Consider the following 19,974-nt stretch of genomic DNA (forward strand, 5'->3'; position numbering starts at 1 on the left):
AATCTATCCACACTCCGAATTATTGATGTTGTGTAACCCACTGAAGGTTAATGTTTTGATTGTGTAGGTTCCTGTCTGGAGTGTTGCCGCCTAGTCTCATTGCCTTAAAATTCTGTGCAGATATTTTTACCCCCTAAAATGCTGCATTCAGATGTTACTTTATCTAATGCACCTTGTGCTTTATTAAGAAGTGAAGAACCTGTAATGACTAATGCTGTATCATCAGCATAGCTTAGCAATTTAACCCTTTCTGCAAATGTCATGGTAACGAGGTTGTCCATATGGATGTTAAAAAGACTATGTCTGAGGACTCCTCCTTGTGGAGTCCCATTCTCATGCAAGTGGTAGTCTGACACATGTCCTTGCAACTTTACTCTGGCATACCTGTGACTTAGGTAATCTTGAATCCATGCTAGCATAGTTCCCTTTACGCCATTTTTAACTAAGGTGTGTAAAATTGCTTGCGGGCTTGCAAGTTCGAATGCTTTTTCTAGATCAAGGAAGATCACTCTAGCTAATCCTGAGTTAACTGTTCCTAGTAATATTGCTATGCAGTTGGCAGTACCTACTCCTCTAGTGAAGCCAAATATGTGTTTATGAAGGTCTCCAGTCTTCCACAGTAGCGTATTTAAGACCATCCGTTCTGCAGTTTTACTAATGTATGATGTTAATGAAATGGGTCTGTAATGCCAGGTTCTTTCGGCTTAGGTATCAGAATGATGTCTGCTTTCTTCCGAGAGGTCGGCAGTTTGCTTTACTGCCCAGATGCATTGATAACGTCCAGTATTCCTTGTTCTCCAGCAGGACCTGTGTGTGCGATCATTGAGTATGTAATGTTATCAGCACCGGGTGCATTGTCCTTTTTTGACTCTGATTACTTCTTGTTTGGTGAAGGGGACAGTCACATTCGTCATTCATGGCTTTGGTCTCATGAATGGCTGTCAACCTCTCTTGTTTTAATTGTTCCTGCTGCCTATTGCAGGAAGCTGATATGAAGCTGTTCTTTCTGCAAATTGGGGAGCAAGTCTCTCAGCCTCCTGCAATGGTTGAAAACATGACTGTGGTCGGGCTGGTCGACCTGATTTAGTTTTAATCTTACCGCATATCTTGCCAAGACAACTATGTTCATTTAGAGTTTGACACAACTCAAACCATCTTGCCTCCTTTACCTCTCTAGAAACTCGTCTTGATTCAGATATCACCGCTCTTAGCAGAGTTCTTCCTTCTGGTGTGGGGTTTCTTTTTAGATATTTTCTGAAGATGTTGACTCTGTGGTTTTGTTCTTTAACTTCATTACTATAGAACCAATAGTTCTTTCGTTTTGTGTTTCCTGGGATAATGATTGGAATAGCGTTGTTTGCAGCAGCTGGAATAGCTGCCTGTAGATTGGTCTCGTGTATGTTCAAATCCTCAGGTGGTGTGTATGTTGCATACCATTTTTCAAGTTCCTCTTGGTATATATTCCAATTGGCCTTTTTTAAATTCCCCCTAGGCTGTGCAGGTGGTGTAGGAGGACGTTCTATGTTTAGTGTTGTAACAATAGCATAGTGGTCACTGGTGATCACCGGGTCTGCCTCCCACTTCGCCTGATGCTTGAGTGCTGTTGAGATTATTGTAAGATCAAAGGAACTTCCTAGAATGTGAGTGGGTTCCCCTGTGTTGAGAAGTGTAATTTCAGGTACTTCTCGCAGAGCTGCAGCTAAATAGCGCCCATCTGCAATGGCTGGCTCAGTCGCACCTAACTCTTGATGATGAGCATTAAAATCCCCAGCAATAATTACATATTCCTGCGTGGCCAAGGCAAGCACTGCCTCTGCTTCTAGTTTACGTCTAGGGGGCTTGTAAACGTTGTATATGAGGAGTTCAATATTGGCCATTTTCACTGTTACGGCCAATACCTCTACTCCATCCCCACATGAAATTGTGTTTATTTTCTTGCTGGGTATGGGTTTCAGACTAGGATCATTAACCCTCTTTGTCTCCCCTGCTCATAAGGTATAACATAGTGCTAATCTGAAGAATTTCGTGACTGGGAAAAGACTTTCTTCCAAAACGATTATATCTGCTTTCGTGCTGATTGCAGCCTCCTGAAGAATGTGGTTTTTATTTCCAAGACCTTGAATGTTCCACTGCAGTATTCGTAATGACCAGACGACGGTTTCGGTTGGTGTTGCCTGTTCTAGTAGAACTCTTCTTCGGAATCGACGTCTATATTCTCCACCTCGCAAGTCTTATCGCTGCAAATCGGATTGCTCTGATTGTTCATGGTCATCCCCGGCATTGTTGGAATTTGTGCATAACTGTGGTTCATCGCTTTGTTGTTGGTATTGCTGCACATCGGACTGCATTGATTGCAGTGGAGTTTCTTGTGTTTTCGGAATCTGTGAATCTTTGCCATCCAGTGTTTTGTTGTTGATGTTGCTGGATATTGTGCTGCATTGATTGTTCATGCCTGCCTCTTGTGTTGTTGGAACCTGTGCATATCTGCGGTCCAATACTTCTTTGTTAGTGTTGTTGCATGTCAGACTGCATTGGTTGTTGTCTGTCTCTTGTGTTGTAAGATTCTGTTGATCTTGAATGGTCACTGCTTCTTGCAGTTGCTTTTGTGAATGTTGATGGTCTGGTGTCTTGACTACTTGACTGTTGTTGGTAATCTTTATGTTCATGTCGCGTTGATTGTCTTTTTGTGCTTCGTCTTGTCTCAGACTATCCATTTCTTGTGCAACTGTGGTCTGCTGCACGATCTTGTCCATTATTACACAAGCGATTTCTAGAGTCTGTTGTTGTGTGGCGTTCTGCGTCATCTGTAGGCAATTGATAATGGTCTCTGCCATGATCTTTACGATGTTTTTCAGCTGGACTTCGGTAAAACTGTATATTTGTTGTGTTGATCCCGAAAGTAATTGCATTTGCTCATTTGCATTTGCTGCATTTCTGCAGCACTTTTGTTTATTTTCTGATTTGGAGTTGATAGATTCGGGAAATTTTGTTCTGTGAGAGTGTGTGTCTGTTGTGGCTGTATACGAGTGTTCCAGAATTTGAGAAAATTCCCGTTTTGAATGAACAGTATGTTAAAATTTATGAATGCGTCTGTGGGGTTGACCGCTGAATGTAATGAACTTGAGTCGAGGATGGGTTGCTTCAAATGCTTCAATGCTTCACCCATGTACAACAAATACAAATAATTGCCAACAGAACCTAAACACCTAACCTAACCAATGTCTATATATATATGCAATATGGTAATATAATATAATATTAATTTCGATTTGAAAAAATTCCTGTTTTGAATGAATAGCATGTTAAAAATGATGCAACCCGTCCTCGACTCAAGTCCATTACATTCAGCGGTCAACCCCACAGACTCATTCATAAATTTTAATATGCTGTTCATTCAAAACGGGAATTTTCTCAAGTATAAATTAATATTATAATATATTAGCATATTGTGCATATATAGGCATAGGATAGGTTAGGTTAGGTGTTTAGGTTCTGTTGGTGATTATTTGTATTTGTAGTACGTGGGTGAAGCATTTATAGCGTTGTGATTCGAACAAAATTCGTCAGTGAAACACTTGTTCCGGATATGTTCAAACGTCAACAGTTGTGAGTCGTGTGTAAACCATTTTTCATTCATAAACAGGGGGTTTGGCGGGTGCATGGAATCACTGTTTGGATCTTTGTTTGGAGGACGGGCTGAATGATGAATGCGTCTGTGGGGTCGACCGCTGGATGTAATGACCTGAGTCGAAGACGGGTTGCTTTACATATAACTTACACAGCCCATCCTCCAAACAAAGATCCAAAAGTGATTCCATGCACCCGCCAAACCCCCTGTTTATGAATGAAAAGCGGTTTACACACGACTCACAACTGCTGACGTTCGAACATATTCGGAACAAGTGCTTCACTGACGAATTCTGTTCGAATCACAACGCTATAAATGCTTCACCCACGTACTACAAATACAAATAATCACCAACAGAACCTAAACACCTAACCTAACCTATCCTATGCCTATATATACACAATATGCTAATATATTATAATATTAATTTATATTTGAGAAAATTCCCGTTTTGAATGAACAGCATATTAAAATTTATGAATGCGTCTGAGGGGTTTACCGCTGGATGTAACGGGCTTGAGTCGAGGACGGGTTGAACTTACAACTGATGACGTTCGAATTTGTCTCGGAAAAGTGCTTCACAAAACTTCGTCCTTCGATTTGCACATCTATAACTCACCCCACGTACTATCCAAATATAGAACAACAGAAGTACACTTACATCGCATCAGTCTTGGATACCCATGTGCATGGGAAATAGGCTTACAGGTTCCAGAAAATGAGAGGAAATGTCAGTATGTGGAGAAATGCCTGACAAACCGCTGGAACATTATCTAACACAGTGCACAGTTAAAAGCCTAATACGATTTCAACTTAGATTCAACAGAGCAGAATAAGTTGTTAAATACATGGGACAAAATCTTACTGACGCGACCATACGAGTCATAAATATTCATACTCCGCTCAAGTAAAACAGAAACAAGTAACAGTTAGTGAGCCAGTCAGAGGCTTAGGGCCCGCCCAGGAATATCCCTGCAAAAAAAAAATATACAAATAATTCCCAGAACCTAAGCACCTAACTTAACTTAACATCGGTCTAAGTATACACAATATTCTTTTATATAATGACACTTGATATACGACAAAATTAAATACTCAGTACGTTTATATTGATAAAGACGTCTTCATTGAAGACTGTAATTTGGACAAGCCTGCCCTGAGGACGGGTTGTCTCTTATACATGTTGACCAGACCACACACTAGAAATTGAAGGGACGACGACGTTTCGGTCCGTCCTGGACCATTCTCAAGTCTCTTGTACATGGTCTAACAGTCAAAAATACACTGTTAACGTTTATACAGGTATTATTCGTGATCATTTTCTATGTGGTAATTATTGCCTTTCCTTCGTCTGCCCTCTCAGTTCCAGAGGGGAGACTTTGTTACACCCTGTGGTGGTTGTGGCGTGCAGTTCCCACTGTGCTGAGCCGGTGCTTCCAACTATTTCTATTGGGGAAACTTCATCAAACTATGGTACTGGTTCCTCAACCTATACCCACATACCCGAGTATGTGGGTATCGGATGAGGAGGGTAGGACAGTCTTTGTTGTGGGGGAAGAGGTGGGGGGAGGGTTATTACGTATTGCTTTAAATATAAATTGTTTGCTGATGAGTTTGATGTTTGTGTACTAATGTGGAGTTGTTCCTTGTGATACCTGTGTGTGTGTGTGTGTGTGTGTGTGTGTGTGTGTGTGTGTGTGTACTCTCCTAGTTGTGTTTGCGGGGGTTGAGCTCTGTCTCTTTGGTCCCGCCTCTCAACCGTCAATCAACTGATGTACAGATTCCTGAGCCTACTGGGCTCTATCATACTTATATTTGAAACTGTGTATGCAGTCAGCCTACACCACATCACCACCTAATGCATTCCATTTATTAACTACTCTGACACTAAAAAAATTTTTTTCTAACGTCTCTGTCGCTCATTTGAGTACTAAGTTTCAAACTGTATCCCTTTGTTCGTGTTCCACCTGTGCTGAAGAATTCTTTGTTTACCCTATAAATTCCCCTGAGAATTTTGTAGGTAGTTATCATGTCTCCCCTTACTCTTCTGTAGTGTGTGTGTGTGTGTGTGTGTGTGTGTGTGTGTGTGTGTGTGTGGGTTAGGTTTACGTGTTTGATAGTAATCGTTACTGAGATCAAATCTAGAACCCTTCGGTTTCATAGTTTCTTCGTTAAATTTCTTCGTTAGTTTCTTAAGTTAAATTTCTTCGGAATTTTGCTATTCTCTATCATAACTAAGTCGTCGGAGAGCGCCTTGGATCGTGTGGTGTGGGCCAGTGGTGTGCAGTGAGCTTCCTTTTTCACTGATTGTACTTTTAGGTTTATTGTTACAATTACAGCGTGTAATACAAGACAGGTATGTGTGATGATTGTAGTGTTTCAGTAATGTATTTTCTACCTCGTTCACTTCCTTTTTTATCACTGAATGGTTGGGTTCAATTGTCGTGGTTAGTAACAGTACCATATGTGTGCACGATGGTACTGACCCTAACCGAGGCGTTTGGGGCGCTTACTTCTGAAACAGTGTATTAATACATATATATATATATACATTTCATCACAGTTTGTGTATGAGCGTGCACGTAACATAGACGTGTATTAAGACTGATGGAGTGGAATTCAGTATTGATTTTTTTATTATGTTAGGCAGTGTTTGCCCCTTTGTTTTTTTTATTGATGAATGTGCATACTGTACTTGTTATAGGCTGCCATTGAATGCATTCTTGTGTGTTTTAGTTGTGAATTGTAATTCATATTTAACTGAAGGGCTCCCTGAACTCACCTAATTGTGCTTGCGGATTTGAGCTCTGGCTCTTTGGTCTCGCCTCTCAACTGTCAATCAACTGGTGTACAGGTTCCTGAGCCTACTGGGCTCTATCATATCTACATTTTTAAACTGCGTATAGAGTCAGCCTCCACCACATCACTGCCTAATGCATTCCATCTTTTAACTACTCTGACACTGAAAATGTTCTTTCTAACGTTCCTGTGTAACGCTCATTTGGGTACTCAGTTTCCACCTGTGTCCTCTTGTTCGCGTACCTCCCGTGTTAAACAGTTTATCTTTATCTACCCTGTCAATTCCTCAGAATTTTGTTGGTAGTGACACTAGTTGAGTAGGTGCTTTGAATAATTTTTTATTGTAAATCTAAAGTTATTTTATTTATTAAGAAAAAAGAAGCTCACAGAGTATTTTCTTCCCCCCCCCCCCCCTCTATTGTTCCATACATATTTGCAGTGAATATTTGCTTACTACTATTTACCTAGTTACTTAGAATCTTACATTCCCTTGTCTTGTCTCTGTTTCTTTTTTTTCCTCAGTCTTTCTTCCAAAGTTACTCCTATCGGACCGAGCCTTGTGCTTAAAGGAGTTGATTTAAGATCACATCATTTCAACTCATAACGAGATTATCACATGAGATATTCTGACTAATACCCCTGAATAATTTGATAGATACAACGACAGTAGGTTAAACATACTCAAAGTACTTCACATGAAATGCTCGTATCAAGTTATCAGCAACCGACTTACATGAAACTACTTCCTACCATCTCCACGACCAAGACAGAACTACCAGGTACTCCATACTTCATGTTCTAGATCAATGAGATTGCAGGGCAAGATTGCCAGGACTCCTCAACCGTACAAGTATCTCATTCGCATCACCCTTGTACAGCGTATATTTTGCTGTGTTGTCCAATTCATGTCTACTATACATCCCGCCTCTGAGAATACTTCGGTGCATTTTAGCGAAACATGTCCTTTACTGACAAATGTTAGGCTGATTAAAACTGTAAAATTAAATTTCAAGAAAAATTATCATCTCTCTCCCAAATGAAAGAGAACTTAACATGTATAGAATTGAACCATTCTAGAGTCATTCATCAAATCCTTTTTGGTCATTTTTATATAAACACACACACACACACGCACACACACACACACGCACACACAAACACATTCTCACTCACACACTAACGTTTATTATATATATATTTCTTCCTCTGACCTCTTAAGCTGAGGTCTGGAAAGTAGAATGACTCATTATGTAAACTCGTTCCACCAGGCTACATGGAGTCATAACAACATGCACACACACACACGCATTTTTTTGGACTGTCGGAAAGCCTTTGACACAGTAACCCACAAGAGACTGATGCATAAGCTGGAGAAACAGGCAGGAGTAACTGGTAGGGCGCTCCAGTGGATATGGGAGTACCTAAGCAATAGGAAGCAGAGAGTTACAGTGAGGGGAGATACTTCAGATTGGCATATCGTGAGGTTATCTTGAGACGATTTCGGGGCTTTTTAGTGTCCCCGCGGCCCGGTCCTCGACCAGGCCTCCACCCCCCAGGAAGCAGCCCGTGACAGCTGACTAACACCCAGGTACCTATTTTACTGCTAGATTACAGGGGCATGGGGTGTAAGAAACTCTGTCCATTGTTTCTCGCCGGCGCCCGGGATCGACCCCGGGACCACAGGATCACAAGTCCAATGTATGAAGTCACCAGTGGAATCCCACAAGGCTCTGTACTCTGACCTCTCCTGTTTGCTGACGACGCCAAATTATGAGAAGGGCTAAGACAAAGGAGGACAGCTTGAGGCTTCAAGAAGGCCTGGACAAGCTGCAGGAATGGTTGAACAAATGGTTATTAGAGTTTAACCCAAGCAAATGTAATGTAATGAAGATAGGTGTAGAGAGCAGGAGAACAGATACAAGGTATCATTTGGGAGATGTAATACTTCAGGAGTAGGAAAGAGAGAGAGAGAGAGAAAGACCTGGTGGTTGATATCACGCCAAACCTGTCCCCAGAAGCCCATATCAAGAGGATAACATCAGCGGCATATGCCAGGTTGGCTAACATAAGAACGGCCCTTAGAAACTTGAAAAAGGAATCTTTCAGAACTTTGTATACAACATATGTCAGACCAATCCTGGAGTATGCAGCTCCAGCATGGAGCCCATATCTAGTAAAGCATAGACTAAACTAGAAAAGGTTCAAAGGTTTGCCACCAGACTAGTACCCGAACTGACGGGTATGAGCCACGAGGAGAGACTACGAGAATTAAATCTCACGTCACTAAGAGAAGAGTTAGAGGGGACATGATTACCACATAAAAGAGTCTCAGACGAATTGATAGGGTAGATAAAGGCAGACAATGGGGACACGCACTAGGGGACACAGGTGGAAATACAGTGCCCAAATGAGCCATGAAGAAATTATAATTATTTTTGTTAGTGTCATAGTTAATAAATGGAATGCATTGGGAAGTGATGTGGTGGAGGCAGACTCCATATTTGGTTTTAAGTGTAGATATGATAGAGCCAAGTAGGGACAGGAACCTGTACACCAGTTGATTGACGGTTTAGAGGCGGGACCAGAGAGCCGAAGCTCAAACCCCGCAAGCACAACTAGGTGAGTACACTTCACACACAAGGACAAGACACATGTGTAACATATAAATCTAAAATGTGACAGCAGCAGGACTGTGATGTAACGAGATTAGAAGCGCCCCAACCCTCCCCCATCCCCCTCCCCCCCCCCCGGGGGCAAGTGTCGGGGAAGTTGTCCTGCCACTTGCTCACAAGGGTCGTGGTTCACATCCCTCCAGACTCTCACCTGGTGACTGTACCAGGTGACTGTATCATAACATGGTTACTGTACCAGGTGACTGTACCATAACCAGGTTACTGTACCAGGTGACTGTACCATAACCAAGTTATTGTACTAGGTGACTGTACCATAACCAAGTTATTGTACTAGGTGACTGTACCATAACCAAGTTATTGTACCAGGTGACTGTACTATAACCAGGTGACTGTACCATAACCAGGTGACTGTACCATAACCAGGTTGCTGTACCAGGTGACTGTACCATAACCTGGTTACTGTACCAGGTGACTGTACCATAACAAGGTTACTGTACCAGTCGACTGTACCATAACCAGGTTAATGTACCAGGTGACTGTACCAGGTGACTGTACCAGGTGACTGCACCGGGTGACTGTACCAGGTGACTGTACCAGGTGACTGCACCGGGTGACTGCACCAGGTGACTGTACCATGACCAGGTGACTGTACCAGGTGATTGTACCAGGTGACTGCACCAGGTTACTGTACCATGACCAGGTGACTGTACCAGGTTACTGTACCATAACCAGGTGACTGTACCTGGTTACTGTACTAGGTGACTGTACCAGGTTACTTTACCACGTTACTATACATGGTGACTGTACCAGGTTACTGTACCAGGTGATTGTACCTGGTTATTGTACTAGGTGACTGTACCAGGTGACTGTATCAGGTTACTGTACCAGGTGACTGTACCTGGTTACTGTACTAGGTGACTGTACCTGGTTACTGTACTAGGTGACTGTACCTGGTTACTGTACCAGGTTACTGTACCAGGTGTCACGTGGAGGTGTTCCTGGGTTCTGCTAAAACACTTAGCTGCTAGGGGCTCAAAAGGCCCAAATACTCAGCCCCTCCGACTCCCTGGATTCACCGGAGTCTCCTTGGTCACACAAGAGAGGACCAACAATGCCCACCTCCGCAGGTCTTTGCCTCCACCACAAAAGAGGGGGGGGGGGGTGCCACTGATTCACCTTGGAAGCCCTTCAGTCAAACACGGGGAAACTGTTGTCAACAGTTCCGGCCTAGACCCGTGGAGGAGTGAAGGAAGACTCAGGCTGTCCTTATAACAATAACCTCCCTGAATCTTGCCTGCCAGACAAAAAGGTTGCAGGAACTCCTTTCCCGCCTGTCTTCTCTATCTTCTTCTTAACAAGGTCGCCAGCTGGGTTATTATATCTGCACCCCAGCAATGCAGTTCAGTGGGTGTATTATATATTGTTTGTAGCCAGAAGATTGCTACTCCCATAGATCTGCTACTAGACTGCTGGCCCAGGGAGGTCTGTGTGGCTTTGCCTCTCTATAGCCACTACGTTAATAGTTGCCACCATTCAGGCACTGATACTGATCGGATGGCTAAGGGTACACTTTTATGTAAGTCTGTGCTGTGTTTACCACTCTCCAGGCAATAAGAACTTCTATAGAGAACGTTGTGTTCCCTAGGTGGTACTATGATAACCTTCGTGTATGCTCATAGAGAAATGTTATAAATGGAGGCACACTTAAACACAATGATAAAATGTGTGAATTTACTGATGCAAGTTACATGATCACACATACAATCACAAGTAATACATGAATATGGAAATAAGGATAATAAGTCTGGAGATCATCAGCCTCTTCTTCCACGACCTCCAACACTCCTTCAACTGGGCAGAAAGACAGGAGTCCCACACTCTCTCACAGGAGGGCCTCTTCACCACGTCGGCGCCTCTTCTTCACTGTCCTGCCATCCATACACACTGTCCCCTCTGACAGTCCTGGACACAAGCTGCCTTGCAGCCTAGTATACTACTAAAGTATTAAAGTCCTGCTGCCACATACATAAGTAACTATTGTGGCCTATCTAGCCTACTCACACAAGGGGTAATAGGAGGGAAAATGATCTACCTTACATTCCTGGCTCACGACGCCTGTCCCTCGATGGTGTGAGGTTCCCACGCTTCCTGAGTCAATCCTCGACGATCCAGGAACGTTTCAAAGGTCCTCAGGTGTCGTGGAGCTTTCGCGTCGTCGCCGTTCCAATCCCTGAGATTCAGCTACCCCAATCCTGGTTCATCGATAGGCGCTGAGCTAATCACTATTTTCCCACACTCGCCCCTTCCACAAGGCGTTGCTCCTTGTCCTAGGCACGGTGTGGTCCTTCCAAAACCCTCAGTGGATGTGACCCGGTCACAGCTAGGCTTGCCCGCCACACCTCTCCAGATCCTCAACGTCCAGCGTCACCGCCTAGCGTCGTCGCCGAATATTTTCCAAGTTTGGCCCTCTTTCGCTCAATAAACTTGGTTCCTTTTTGCTTCCCAGAAGCGCAGGGTCTCCAATAACTTATGGTGGGCTGCGATGGCTAGTTTAATCCACTGAATAAGGCTTGTAGAGCCTCTAATCCTTGAGAGCAGACCGAGGCGCGTCTTGTTGCTTCCAAGGTCGGGTCAACTCTGACGTTGGCGCCGCCCGGGGCACTCGGTGACGTCATGGCGGGCCCTGATTGGTCGCCCGCGACCTAAGTCGGCCAATCCGCGATCGGCTAGTGTCCCATCCAAAAGGTCATATCTGCAGTAGGGGGACACTGTTTCATTTTATATCAGGGCGCCAATTTCTCCTTATTTACAACTTATAATGTAACGTTCTCCCTTAACTGGCAGCCGGTCTGGTCGCCACATATATCAATGGACTCCCTAAACCTCAGAGAATCAGTAGGGAGAGCTAATATGACTCTTTACGCCGGCAAACGAAAGAAATAGGAGAGGGCACCGTAACACAGGTTACTGTACCAGGTGCCTGTACTAGGTTACTGTACCAGGTTACTGTACCAGGTTACTGTACCAGGTGACTGTACTAGGTGACAATACCAGGTTACTGTACCAGGTTACTGTACTAGGTGACAGTACCAGGTTACTGTACCAGGTTACTGTACTAGGTGACTGTACCAGGTGCCTGTACTAGGTTACTGTACCAGGTTACTGTACCAGGTGACTGTACTAGGAGACAGTACCAGGTTACTGTACCAGGTGACTGTACCTGGAGCCTGTACCAGGTTACTGTACCAAGTGACTGTACCAGGTTACTGTACCAGGTTACTGTACTAGGTAACTGTACCAGGTTACTGTACCATGACCAGGTAACTGTACCAGGCTACTGTACCATAACCAGGTGACTGTAACAGGTGACTGTTCCAGGTTACTGTACCAGGTGACTGTACCTGGTTACTGTACTAGGTGACTGTACCAGGTTAATGTACCAGGTTACTATACCAGGTGACTGTACCAGGTTACTGTACCAGGTTACTGAACCAGGTGAGTGTACTTGGTTGTTGTACTAGGTGACTGTACCAGGTTACTGTACCAGGTTACTGTACCAGGTGACTGTACCTGGTTATTGTACTAGGTGACTGTACCAAGTTACTGTACCAGGTTACTGTACTAGGTGACAGTACCAGGTTACTGTACCAGGTTACTATACCAGGTTACTGTACCAGGTTACTGTACTAGGTGACTGTACCAGGGGACTGTACTAGGTTACTGTACCAGGTTACTGTACCAGGTTACTGTACCAGGTTACTGTACCGGGTTACTGTACTCGGTGACTGTACCAGGTTACTGTACCAGGTTACTGTACCAGGTTACTGTACCTTGGTTACTGTACTAGGTGACTGTACCAGGTTACTTTACCAGGTTACTGTACTAGGTGACTGTACCAGGTGACTGTACCAGGTGACTGTACCAGGTGACTGCACCAGGTTACTGTACCATGACCAGGTGACTGTACCAGGTGACTGTACCAGGTTACTGTACCAGGTGACTGTACTTGGTTGTTGTACTAGGTGACTGTACCAGGTTACTGTACCAGGTTACTGTACCAGGTGACTGTAACAGGTGACTGTTCCAGGTTACTGTACTAGGTTACTGCACCAGGTGACTGTACCAGGTTACTGTACCAGGTTACTGTACCAGGTGACTGTACCTGGTTACTGTACTAGGTGACTGTACCAGGTTACTGTACCAGGTTACTGTATCAGGCAACTGTACCAGGTTACTGTACCATGCTACTGTACCATGTTACTGTACCTGGTTACTATACTAGGTGACTGTACCAGGTTACTGTACCAGGTTACTGTACTAGTTGACTGTACCAGGTTTCTGTACCAGGTTACTGTACCAGGTTACTCTACTAGGTGACTGTACCAGGTGACTGTACTAGGTGACTGTACCAGGTTTCTGTACCAGGTGACTGCACCAGGGGACTGCACCTGGTTACTGTACTAGGTGACTGTACCAGGTTACTGTACCAGGTTACTGTACTAGTTGACTGTACCAGGTTTCTGTACCAGGTTACTGTACCAGGTTACTCTACTAGGTGACTGTACCAGGTGACTGTACTAGGTGGCTGTACCAGGTTACTGTACCAGGTGACTGCACCAGGGGACTGCACCAGGTGACTGTACCAGGGGCACGAGCTGTTTTCCCAACAGCTCGTGCTGTTGGAGAAAGCTCGAAGTTCTGCTCGCACAAAATCAGTTAGCACACTCGAACAGAAACTTAATTTTGAACTTGAACTAACAAATCAAAGTGATCTACACAGTGACTCACAGGGGCACTTGGTCTAAGAGGACGTGGGCGGCAACTAAAATAAGCGAGAGGCTGGAAGTATTCTTCAGTTTTTTTTTTTTTTTTTTTTTTTTTTGAGATATATACAAGAGTTGTTACATTCTTGTACAGCCACTAGTACGCGTAGCGTTTCGGGCAGGTCCCTGGAATACGATCCCCGCCGCGAAGAATCGTTTTTTCATCCAAGTACACATTTTACTGTTGCGTTAAACAGAGGCTTCAGTTAAGGAATTGCGCCCAGTAAATCCTCCCCGGCCAGGATACGAACCCATGACATAGCGCTCGCGGAACGCCAGGCGAGTGTCTTACCACTACACCACGGAGACTGTTTTAACGTTACAGCGGCTGGAGTGAATAGCCAGTTGGATCAGGCAAGGCCGAAGCAGAGCACATCCATCCATCTGTACCATCTGAAAGGCTGTACCATCCAGGCTGTACTGGATGGTACCGCTATCCAGCCATATGTAGTGGCGCCACCTGTGCGATGGTACAGGTGGCACCATTAGGAGCTAAGAGGTAGTTTGCACCTCGCCTGGTTCTTATCGCATCGTGTAAATCAGTGAAGTCCTACGATAAGAGAAAATTGTCTCGCTCCACATGCATGTATTATAGCAGTTAACGAGACGTGCACAACGGTACATTATGGTACTTCTAGTGACTTCGTGATGTTTAATTAGCCAATTTGGCTGACGTAGTGTAAATTGTACTCCAGCTTCCCTCTCTTTGCAACAGAGATGTTCGCCCACCCCCACCCCACCCCACCACCACCACTTCAGGTTAATGCTTCCGTCAAAATTAATCTTATTTTACCCAAAGCAGTGACGGATAACTGGGGATCATAGCGCCACTGACCGGGATCTTACTGGTCTCCTAGACAGGTCAGGCGTGGCCTCAACACCTGGCTCAACTTGGCCTCAACACCTGGCTCAACTTGGCCTCAATACCTGGCTCAACTTGGCCAGGTGTTGAGCCACTTGGCCTCAGCACCTGGCTCCATTATCACAGAGAAGTGTGACAAAACAGATTTTGTCAACAGTTTTGTCAGATTGAAATTGAAATTGAAATTGAAATAAGTTTATTGAGGTAAAATACACACAAAGGGATGAGGTAGCTCAAGCTATTCTCACCCCGTTCAGTACAACGTGTTAATACATACATAGACACACATCACAAATAAACATTTTGTCAGATAGACTGATCTAAAACCAGCTAGTAGGATATTCAGAACAGATCAAAACAACAGCAATGTAAAACCTGCTTGACAAACTTGCTAAAGTTCAAGATAACTCAACATGAGAGAGAAGAATTGACAGACTGCATATTCCTCGATTTTCAGAGAGTACTCAATATTGTCCTGCACAAGAGACTCTCACTCAAACTAGAGAAGGCGGGCTGGATAATCGAGAAAAGTTCTAACGTGGGTCAGAGAATATCTCTCAGGAAGGCAGCAAAGAGTTAGAGTGAGAGCAGACATCAGAGTGGAGAGAGTTTGCGAGTGGACTACCACAAGGCTCGGTTTTAGGGCTCATCCTGTTTCTATGTCAGTTACCTGACAGAGAAAATTGGCTCTTCATGTCAATGTTTGAAGATGATGCAAAACAAACAAGAAAAAACAGGACAGATATATATTGTGATACATTGCTCCGGAAGTGGTGTGAAATATGGCTCTTAGAATTTAGCTCAGCCAAATGCAAAGTTATCAGGATTAGAGTTGGAAATGCGAAGACCAATGCAGCAGTAAAGGATGAAGTGAAAGCAGATTTTTCAATCAGGAAAGAAAAAGGACTTGGGAGTAATCATATCGCGAAATCTGATGCCAGAAGCCCTCATTAGGAGAATAACAGCAGCTGCGTATTGGATACTGGCCAACATCCATGTATCCTTAAAAAAATGGACAAATGGGCATTCTGAACCTTATACATATCAAAGGAGAGATCCATCCTTGGACATGCATCATCAACATGGAACCTGCACCTGAAACAGGGCAAGGAAAACTAGAAAAAGTCCAAAGATTTGCAACGAGACTCGTTCCTTAGCTGAAGGGATTGAGCTATGAGGAAAGACTGAGAGAACTGGACCTTAATATACAAGTAGAAAGGAGAGATAGTTATAACAACAACCACAACCTGATTACATAAAAACTACATACAAGAATTTTAGAAAAATTTACTAAATAGACAAAGGCCATTAATTAGAGCTAGGAGCAGCAGATCGAGAGGATCACAGAAGGAAACTAATCACCAATGAGACATAGAGACGTAAGAAATAAATTTTCAGTATTAGAGTTACCAATAAGTGGTACAGGTGAGACCGAGAAGTCGTCGAAGTTAATTGCATTGTAAATCGTAAACGTAAATACGATAAAAGCGTGAGAATTGAGTCATTGCATTAAATTCAAGCACGTTGGGGAGGCGTGGCAAGAAGCCTAACTCGATGCTAAGAGTACATCTAGGTGAATACCTCTAGGTGAGTACATCTAGGTGAGTACCTCTAGGTGAGTACATCTAGGTGAGTACATCCGGGTGAATACATGCAGGTGAGTACATGCCGGTGAGTACATTCAGCTGAGAACATCTAGCTGAGTACACAGAGCATCATTCTGAGTCGGCATCATTGGGTGTCCAGAAGACCATATCTTGATCATAATAACAACACGCATGATAACACCTGCCACAGTGTGAAGCACTCATGTGAGAGGTGTTAAGAAGAGCACTACACGTCTGGGAGTCACTGTGTTCAGTGTAGTGGGTGTAGGGAGGTGTGTTAGGGGGGGGGCCGAGGCGTGTGAGAGACGGGTAGGTGCAGTGTGCAAAAAGGGAGGAGTGAGGTAAGCGAGAGTTAGAAAGGTGGGGTTGGGGGTTGAGGGATGATATAGAAGACGATTCTGCGTCATAATGGCACGACTGAAGCTTATGGGACCCCTCATCAATTCATTTCCCAACTCAATCTTCTATACATATACCATGTATTCCTATCTCCTCCTCAGTTCTTCTCACAGCATGGCTTCACTTCCTGTTCACCAGATCCTCTCTCCCTCTCTTTCAGGTGACGTGGATGAGGGGACGTGACCTCCACATCCTGACTGTGGGCCTCGTCACCTACTCGGCCGACGAGAGGTTCCAGGTGAGTCCTGCATGCGTTGAGTCTTACGATGGTGTGTTTGATCCTCTATCTTACAGCCTCTTGAGTGTGTCGACTCGTGTGTCTCAGTTTGTTCCTTATAAATGCTATGGAACTACATATATTGAAGTGATATGAGTGTCCGTAGTGTCATTTTGATAGCTTATTGTGTCTAACTCCCTACGAGTCTGTATCAAAACTTTCTAGATATTTTATGTTTGTCAATATATATGTTTGTGACAGAGAGACAGATATATAAAAACAAATGTAAACCAATGAATGGGTGATATATATATATATATATATATTATATATATATATATATATATATATATATATATATATATATATATATAAATATATATATATATATATATATATATATATATATATATATATATATATATATATATATAAACGCGCAAGCCATAGATCACTAAGAACTCTATTTGACCTGGCCTATGATGGCACTGGCTCTATGATGAGCCAGTGATGATGTCCAGAATGTGTAGTGTGTAGTATTGTGTGTTATCATGACACATTACACTGCACTAGGGCGTAGTGTAGTGTTATCATGCCACATAACACTACACTAATGTGAAGTGTGGTGTTATCATAACACATAACACTACACTAGGGTGTAGTGTGGTGTTATCATGACACATAACACTTCACTAATGTGTAGTGTGGTGTTATCATGACACATAACACTACACTAGGGTGTAGTGTGGTGTTATCATGACACATAACACTAGACTAATGTGTAGTGTGGTGTTATCTTAACACATAACACTAGACTAGGGTGTAGTGTGGTGTTATCATGACACATAACACTACACTAGGGTGTAGTGTGGTGTTATCATAACACATAACACTAGACTAATGTGTAGTGTGGTGTTATCATAACACATAACACTAGACTAGGGTGTAGTGTGGTGTTATCTTAACACATAACACTAGACTAGGGTGTAGTGTGGTGTTATCATGACACATAACACTACACTAGGGTGTAGTGTGGTGTTATCATAACACATAACACTAGACTAATGTGTAGTGTGGTGTTATCATAACACATAACACTACACTAGGGTGTAGTGTGGTGTTATCATGACACATAACACTACACTAGGGTGTAGTGTGGTGTTATCATGACACATAACATTACACTAGGGTGTAGTGTGGTGTTATCATGACACATAACATTACACTAGGGTGTAGTGTGGTGTTATCATGACACATAACACTACACTATGGTGTAGTGTGGTGTTATCATGACACATAACATTACACTAGGGTGTAGTGTGGTGTAATCATGACACACAACACTACACTAGGGTGTAGTGTGGTGTTATCATGACACATAACACTACAGTAGGGTGTAGTGTGGTGTTATCATGACACATAACACTACACTAGGGTGTAGTGTGGTGTTATCATGACACATAACACTACACTAGGGTGTAGTGTGGTGTTATCATGACACATAACACTACACTAGGGTGTAGTGTGGTGTTATCATGACACATAACATTACACTAGGGTGTAGTGTGGTGTTATCATGACACATAACACTACACTAGGGTGTAGTGTGGTGTTATCATGACACATAACATTACACTAGGGTGTAGTGTGGTGTTATCATGACACATAACATTACACTAGGGTGTAGTGTGGTGTTATCATGACACATAACATTACACTAGGGTGTAGTGTGGTGTTATCATGACACATAACACTACACTAGGGTGTAGTGTGGTGTTATCATGACACATAACACTACACTAGGGTGTAGTGTGGTGTTATCATGACACATAACACTACACTAGGGTGTAGTGTGGTGTTGACCAGACCACACACTAGAAGATGAAGGGACGACGACGTTTAGGTCGGTCGTGGATCATTATCAACTGGACTGTGAAGAGACGAGGAAGGTAGAGGCATAAGTAAGGCAAGAGAGAGGTGAGGAGGAGGAAATGATAGAGGAAGGTAAGAGCAAGGTGAAAGATTGAGAAGGGATAGATGTAATAATAGGAGTAAGAATGAGAACGAAAGAAAAAGAGGAGAAAGAAAAAGAAAGAGCTAAAAGAATAGGTAGGCACGGTTGTTAGAAAGTTTAGAGCATTTGAGTATGTACTGTGAAAGGGAAGAGTCAAGAGCAATAGCCATTACTAAGTTTCATGTTGGGCAAGAAGTGTATCAGAGCCGATTCCACTAGACGGCGTCTGTGTAGAGTAGAGGCAGGAAAGTTTACTTTAGAGGAAGACCAGTCAATAGGAAGATTAGAGTCCCCTAACATACAGAAGAAAGCATTGTTTGTGTCTGCAGACTTAACACTTCTATTGTGTTCGTCAAGTCCATCATTTAGTTACAACCAGTTTTCCCAAAGTACTGGAGAGGGCACGATGAACAGGAAATAGAGCAGACACCAACACCATTAGTATCAAGAGGAGCAGTGTGAAACAGATTACTACCAAGAGTGTTTTTTTGTTTTGTTGAAAGGCGAGCTTTCTATCAAGAGGACGAAGGGTATTAGTAAGAGTTTTTAGTTCAGATATAAAGGCACACTGAACTAAGGTGTAGTGTTGTGTTTTCACGATACATAACACTGCCCAATGGTATAGTGTTATCATGACACAATTACGCAGCACTTGGGCGTAGTGTATTGTTATCATGATTTATAGCACAATGCTAAAGTGTTGTGTGAAGGAAAAATCACACCTAACGGAGCTCTGCCGCTAAGTGCGATTATCCCTTGGACAACCATGTTACACTGGAGATAAGGCACAGCAGGGAAGGTGCCCAAGCGGTATCTGATATCCTTGAAGATAACTCAACGGCACTTCAATCGATTATCTCCAATATTAATATATATTTATTTTATTCTATCAAAGAATTATGTTCCCAATGTTACATACTGAAATAAAGTTAATAAAGCGCTATTTTCACTTAGCTTTACGTAGTAAAGAGAAAAGTATTGGTATCGCACCG

The 19,974-nt window shown here is 43.1% G+C and overlaps 1 protein-coding gene across 1 annotated transcript in view; it reads left to right on the plus strand.

The window, feature by feature from the left end:
• LOC123767432 (peroxidasin homolog) overlaps positions 1–19,974 on the plus strand; it is an 820,244-nt gene that overhangs the window by 485,496 nt on the left and 314,774 nt on the right. The window contains exon 3 of the mRNA XM_069313105.1: positions 16,912–16,989. Within this exon, the coding sequence (XP_069169206.1) occupies positions 16,912–16,989 (78 nt within the window). The remainder of the gene's footprint in view (positions 1–16,911; positions 16,990–19,974) is intronic.

Source organism: Procambarus clarkii, chromosome 74, assembly GCF_040958095.1.
Source record: "Procambarus clarkii isolate CNS0578487 chromosome 74, FALCON_Pclarkii_2.0, whole genome shotgun sequence".
Taxonomy (NCBI): domain Eukaryota; kingdom Metazoa; phylum Arthropoda; class Malacostraca; order Decapoda; family Cambaridae; genus Procambarus; species Procambarus clarkii.